Here is a 7500-nt window from a genome sequence, read left to right as displayed (position 1 = left end):
AACCATCTAAACTCAAATTGTAAAGTGCACGGCGCAGGTGCACTCAGGCCGTGTCCAAATCCACTTTTGCTATTTTGACGACGGAAAAATGGTTGGTGCACCAAGGCACATGGTCTAAACGGGTTGTCCCTATTCTCTTAATGAGTAATGGGTGTTTTTTTGGGCGTACCATGCAATAAACCAATCAGAGTCTCATCTTCCATTCCCTTCAAGAGCCAGTTGCGCTCGTGCCATGACGGATTTGATATTTACAAGGTGGAATTTGGCAAGCGCAAAGACAGAACGCTTCTCCGAGATGAAATGGAGCTGCTCGTGTGCGAGCAAATAGCCTAATTCTGATACATGCAATGACTATCCATTATGACATGTAGGCTTTTATATATATATATATATATATATATATATATATATATATATATATATATATATATATATTTAATTAGCCTACAAAAAAATCTTATGCATTGCAATCCTTTAATTTTTAATGTTTGGCATGTTTGTGTGCTGCTGTGCGTCCCTGTGTTTAATAAGCAGCATGTATGCGCATTGAGGACCCGCCTATACTAACACACTCTTTAAATAACAAAGAAAAAACATTGCGCCAACTTTAGACCAGGTTTGAGTTGGTCTATGGTGCAGTCCATTTTCAGCTCCTTAACATAGGATTGCGCCTGAACACACCTCTTTTTTAGACCAGCATGCCCATGGGCGCAAATGCATTTGCTAATTAAACGACATGGCACTGGATGGGAAAATGCGAACAGTGCCAGACTGAAACTAGCAAGCACACCTGCACTGCGCCTTGACTCGCATTGTGCTGGGTGTTTTATAGGGCCCTTGGTCTGCTACGATTGGCTAACCTCTTTGCATATGAAATGGGCTGTGAATGATCATCAAACACTGCACAGTCCTGTGTTATGAGTGTGTGTCCTCTCTTTCTCTCAGAGTAGTGTGTGATTGTGACCTATGGTCTGTTATCTCCTCATATCACTGGAGAATCCACATGTTGCTACAGTCTGCTGTGCTTGACCTTTGACCTCACGCTTTTATTCTGATGCCCCGACTGACTGCTGAAGGAGAGAATAGCCCTGTGTAAATCTTTCATCTTTTAAAAGGTGGAGATAAGAATTATGTTCAGGACAAAATACAGCACTGCCTTTGAAAAAAAAAAACTGCAGCAGTTTTCTTGTGTGGAAGGCAAGACTTTGGCGGTTGTTTCCTTCTGTATGCGCAGGACGTACAAAACAGCTCTCTTTCTCAGAAACGAAAAAAAAAAATTGCGCTCAGAGGATACTTTTCATAGCACAGAATCTTTAATGTATTACTCGGTTAAATTTCATTTAATGAATTTTAGGAAAAACATTGAAACAATTTTGAAACATTTCTATAAAGTAATTAGATTTTATTTTTTAAATAAAAAGTCTTTTATTTAATTTTTATTTATAATTTTTATGTGTAGTCATTTGTGCTTTTTCCCTCATCAGCTGTAACATTTGTGTAGGTGTGAGTGTGTACAGTATGTAGAAAGCACATGATTCATTCAAGGTCTGTCTGATCTCTGCTAAACTACACCAGCCATTAGCAGCATCTGAACACACTTTTACAGTCTCTATTTCAATCGATCCTCCACTTTTCTTTGAGTCTCTCTAGCACACAGCTCTTGCGAAATGATCAGAATGGTGTTTGTGAGACTGAAAGAGCATCCTGTCTTTATAAACAAACAGTGAGTTAAGTGTTTATCATCCTCTCTGCTTGTTTTCCTTTGTGTTCTCACCGTTGGCCTCCTCTTAACACCTAGGAATAGAAGATCATTTCCCCTCGTGAGTCGTAGAGAAAAGCATTTCTCTTTCTCTCATTATAATAAAAGCACAGACAGATCCTTGTTAAGCCTGGGTGAACCGAAAGGGTTAAACTTCTTATTTCATAAATATGAAAAAAAAGAAGACAATCCCACGGTCAGAGATGGATTCAGGGATCTCCAGCCCTGCATTTACATTAAAACGGGAGCTTGTTATACGGTGAAATTTCAAAGAAGGCACCGCAGAACACATTTAATGAAATTCAGATGTGGCTCTATGAATCTCATTAACAGTCTTTGTGCTTTTCTGCTGTCCGATTTCCCCCTCGTCTGCCAAGTCGTAAGAGAGATTTCATCAGCGGCTTTCAAAAAGACAATGTCCATTCAAATCTGAATCCTCTGACGGAGGCCGAAATCTGTTGGAGTTTGAGTTCAAAAGGTACACGACTGACTCTTCCTCTGTTTCTGTCTCTCTTTCCACAGGCTTCGGCTTCGTGACGTTTGAGAATGAAGACATTGTAGAGAAAGTCTGTGAAATTCATTTTCACGAAATCAATAATAAAATGGTAAGTGCTTTGCCCGTTTTTTCAATTTCTGAAGGTGATTGAGGGATTCATATTTTATTTCCCATTTAGCAGAATCCTAACAGCATGCAGTTGTAAGCGCTGTGAGTGTGTGTAAACAGTGTAAAGTGTTGGGCAGTGGCCAGAAAGCGTGAAATTGTGTGTGAAAACATTTTGATCAGTCAAAGAGTCAGAAACTTTCCCCTCTGCCTTTTTCATTTATAAATGTCTGCATCATGACTTACGGGACTAAAAAGAGAGAGAGAGGATGAAAGGTAACTGGCACATGTTGAGTTCATTAAATCAGGATTATCACCCCACAGGCCTCCCAGTATTGGCAGATGGGCTGCCAGTGTTAGCTTTCAGCTTGCAAATAAATGTTTTTCCTTGAAATTAGAAAGTCTTAGCCTTATGTGGGCCAACCACAGACTGAAGTAGCTCATTCTCTCAACTCTGCAGCCCAACTGGATGATATACTGCACTGAACTTTTTCAATGCACAGAAACCTTTTTTGCGATATTCTAAACAGTTTTCGTACGCATTAATAATGTTAATTAATTGTTTAGTTTTTTGTGGTTGAGGGAACACGTGGGGGACAAATCCCGTTCAACACTGTATCACTGAAAGAAATCTCGGCTCACACTCGCAACTTTTGCGCTGTCGACAAACGAACGCACAGCGTTTTTAATACAACGTTTTTACGCGTCTCGTCACGCCAGCGCTGTCAAACATGTGTAGCGATACAATTTTGTTTCTACAAACAAAAATGAACAGCTAACTAGCCACAGAGCTAACTTCTGAAAAAGTACTTGGGGACTGGAAATAAAATGCATCCCCCGGACAGCAGTTATTAGACACGCGACCGATCATTTTTAGCAATTGGCAAAAAGACATTGTATAGGTCAATGTTTTTTTTTATGCCAAAAATCAATAGGATATTAAGTAAAGATCATGTTCCATGAAGATATTTTGTCAATTTTATACCGTAAATATATCAAAACTAAATGATTTATTAGTAATATGCCTTGCTAAGAATTCGATTTTTTTGCACCCTCAGATTCCAGATTTTCAAATAGTTGTGTCTCGGCCAAATATCGTCCGATCCTATTAAACTATACATCTATGGAAAGCTTATTTATTCAGCTTTCAGATTATGTATAAATCTAAATTGTGAAAAATTGACACTTAAGTTTTGTGTTCCAGGGTCACATTTATTATTTTATTTAGCAAGGACATTTATAATATTCTAAAAGGTTTCTATTTTAAATAAATGCTTTTTTTTTACTTTCTATTCATCAAACTATCCTACAAAAGGAGAGGATCAAACCCCTCAAGATCTTTTTCTGTCACAGACAAGTTGTTCCTGAGCCCAGAGACAAATCCATGAGCGCAGAACCATGCAATCGATTTTTCTGTGATAGTCAATCATGTGGTTCTGTTGTTCAAACGGCTGTAGGACCACTCATTTCTGTTCTGATTATCTCTCCTGCCATCCATTCACTGTCACTTTATAAGAACAGTGCAGACCGTTAATATAGGGTAAATAACTGTAATGGTAGAATAGGCTGTTTATTTATGGGAATTGATGAGAACTGTTTGCTTTGCTCAGCAGTGGAGCCACATGAGATTGAGGCTGTTTTCACACTTGGTTTGATTTTTTGGTCTGAACCGGAGTACACTGCCGTAGGTGAGCGTTATGATCAAAATCTTATATCACTGTTTGTGTCAATCCAGACTAGGTAAAAAAAAAATACAAATAAAATTTTATATTTTATTTTGCATCCTCGTTTCCCATTTTTATAGTTAGAATACCTTTAACTTAATCTTTTATAACACTTATTTAATAACACCGTTAAAATGTATTCTTTTTAAATGAATACCTACATTTTATATTATTATTGAAATTATTTTATATGAAAACTCCACCACCACAGTACTTCAAGCTTCCTGTTCAGATTTTACTTTCCAATAACTAGATGTTATTTACAGTCAGTAAGAGAGCAAAAGATGTGGACTTCTCCCTGATCCAGAGAAACCTTGTGTCTATCACCGCACACACACCATGTGATGGTGAACCTTTCTGCCTGGGTGTCCATCTACAGCACACAGACAGAGAGAGGATTCTCCATCAATTCACCGGCTTTTTAAGTCTGATTAGTCCTGCTGTCTCTTTTCAGGACATGAAGAGTTTCTTCTCTCTTTCCTGCAGTCCTTAACTTTCTGACATGGAGTAATTTTGCCTACCGTTTTGAATGCACAAGCTCTTTAAAACAGGATAGATTCTGATTGGTAAATGTTTTTATGGTTCAGATGGAAGAAATTTATTCTGAAAGTGATTCCAATGATATGGTTCCTCTTTGGTGTGTCATTAATGTTATAGTTGTGGTTTGGATATCCCTATTCTTGAATATTAAAACTTAATTATCATTATAGTTATCATCCCTTATGTGAACTGGCCATCAGGGACGGGTAAATCTGAAATTTGGTTTTGCAATAACAGACCACCATCAGACAGAAAACTGAACAACTCCACTGTGCTACTTCTGTTTCAGTAGATCAAAGGAACCAGTAGTGCCTATAAATTGACTCATACTGTGTTTGACAGAAGTGCTTGTAGATTTTATTACGCAACATGTGTAATTGTTGATCCTTTTTTATATATAAAGTGGAAAATAAGGCAAAAATTTGATCTGACTTATCTATTTTGTTCAGCAGCTGCTGGCCAATTACAGCACAGAGAGAAGCAGATTTAACTTTTCTTTTTCCTCACTCTGTTTGGATTTTGAAATGTACTTAACAAATATGTGAATCTGAGGCATTATGTGTCTGATTCTTGATTCTTGACAGGAAGATTTATTTAATTTTTTATAGTAGTAATATTCAAACCGAAAATGTTTTGAGCTACAAGAAGTAAATATACAACTTCGGTGCTTTGCCCGTAATTACAGCCACCATCTAAATGTTTACAATTCAGCACCAAATTGGAGTAGAAACATAATTATAATACTATAAAATTTCATCCCAATTTTTTTTATTAGTACCCTCACTGAATATATGCCAAACCATGTTGAAAATGAATTGATATCCTAAAAAGTTTGGATGATTATTTTGAATAGTCATACACATGTGTGCAGAGATGGTTGTATTAATGAAATGGCTTACTGATATCGTACTGCCTGTTTAATATACAGTATGTAGCGCAGGTAGCCAGCTAATACTTTAAGTCTTAGTTTAAGTTTGGGCTTATGAAGGAGGTCCTTGAGTTAAAATGAGTTTGAGAAACCCTTTTCAGACAACCTGTCTGTGATGTTTATCTCCTAGATGATGTATGTCTAGATGAGTGTTTGCGGTCCAGAATTAGACCTGTTGTTATGCACATGCTGTAGGGCTGTGCGATATGGTGAAAATATCTAATTGCGATTTATTTATTTTTTTTGACAGATATTGCGATTGCGATTTTGATTTGCGATTTTAAATTTTCAAAGTCAAGCTTCAGCTCAATAATGTCAGTGTATCAGCAAAGTATCATTAACATGCTGAAAAAAAAGAACACAGAAATTCTTAGTTTCCATTAAACCATTACAAAATTCCTTTTTGTTTTTAGCATCATTCCAATAGGAATTACGGTTGTTCTATTGATTGCCATCTGCCAGATTACATCCCACCAACAGAATCTGTCAAATAGACACCATTATAGTTTACATTAAAACCAATACAATTCCCATTATAACTCTGAAATCCATGGTTTGGGAGGACTTCTATATATCTTAATATATATATTTTTTTTTTCAGCAGACAAGATTATAATGTTATAACTTATTTTACAGAATTAACTTAGTCACTGTATTTCACTGGAAATATTTATTTTATTTTTACAAGTAAAGAACTGTATTTCTTTAGTCAATTATTTAAGTATTACATACTGTATGTTACACTGTATTTGAGTTTTTAAAAACAAGTGGAAAATGTGCTGAATGTTTCATTTCATTCAAGTTAAATTAGCAAGCTGTTAGACTGAATTTACATTCGTTTTAAACGCAGAGCCAGGCGTGAGCTGACGCAGGTTGCGCATGTGCGTCGAGCCTCATCCATATTATACTGCCAGATGCACTCGTGAAGATTTGCGTTGCAGGGCAGCGCGAATATAACGGAGCGTTACGAAACAGGCTGTGTGAGTGCGGCAAGTGTGCACGGCTCGTCCGTGATGCAGTTTTTCTTTAGTTTTAATTTGACTAACTTTGATTAACCTTAACCTGTAAACTATTGAGCTGACCCCTTTTTTTTTTTTAATGGTGGGCGTTTAGCAGTTGGCTAGAGCAGAGCTGATTGGGGAGAATGGAGGTGTGCTCACTCTGTTTGTTGCATATGCTCTTGAACAGAGTAATTTCTCGTCCACATCGTAGGCTTTTGTGATTAGCAAATCGCAACGTCTAAAATCGCGATTTCGATTCAATTTCGATTAATCGCACAGCCCTAACATGCTGTACAACAGGTCGTCCAAAACACCCATCTATGAACACATCAATACAGCTCTCTCAGCTCTTCTGCTTTTACATTCTGTGCTTGATAAATGGTTGATTTCAATTGTATGCATGGATAAGGACAACATAAACATTTCATATCTCCTTTTGTGTTCCATGGAAGATAGAAAGACTCTGAGCTAAATATTTGTTCAACGTGTCACTCATATGATAAACACCACCTTCTGTAGCAATTATAATACATTTACATGTTAAAATATCTCCCACGCTGCATCCTCAGGGCTCAGAGTGTGAACCAAACCTTTTTAGATTTCATTAATTTAGAATGAATATTAAATATCCATCACTGGCCAAATCCAGAAATATCTCAAGTATTCAGAGCAGCTCTGATGGCACAGCAAGTTGAACTTCAGCCGTCCCCGTGTGTGTGTGTGTGTGTGTGTGTGTGTGTGTGTGTGTGTGTCCAGCTGTGCCGAGCAGCATCTGCGTGAGCCTCAGTGGGAGATTATCCACACTGTGTGTGTGTGGTGAAGGGCTGAGCAGCACACACACTCACACACAGATGGACAGGCCCTGGGCAGGCAGACGAATCGATCAATGCAGAGGACAGATTCAGCCAAGTGCAAATGCATCGAGTTCTGTAGAGGCGCTGTCAGCA

At 37.7% G+C, this 7500-nt stretch overlaps 1 protein-coding gene across 2 annotated transcripts in view; it reads left to right on the top strand.

Annotated features, from left to right (window-relative positions):
• LOC128020972 (RNA-binding protein Musashi homolog 2) overlaps window positions 1-7500 on the top strand; it is a 154282-nt gene that overhangs the window by 114181 nt on the left and 32601 nt on the right. For both annotated transcript variants that reach the window (XM_052607816.1, XM_052607818.1), the window contains exon 8: window positions 2282-2364. In XM_052607816.1, coding sequence (XP_052463776.1) covers window positions 2282-2364 — 83 coding nt within the window. The remainder of the gene's footprint in view (window positions 1-2281; window positions 2365-7500) is intronic.

The sequence above is a fragment of the Carassius gibelio genome, chromosome A10 (assembly GCF_023724105.1).
Source record: "Carassius gibelio isolate Cgi1373 ecotype wild population from Czech Republic chromosome A10, carGib1.2-hapl.c, whole genome shotgun sequence".
In the NCBI taxonomy this organism is placed as follows: domain Eukaryota; kingdom Metazoa; phylum Chordata; class Actinopteri; order Cypriniformes; family Cyprinidae; genus Carassius; species Carassius gibelio.
The sequence above is the reverse complement of the archived record's forward strand: the minus strand, read 5'-3'. Positions and strand labels throughout refer to the sequence as shown.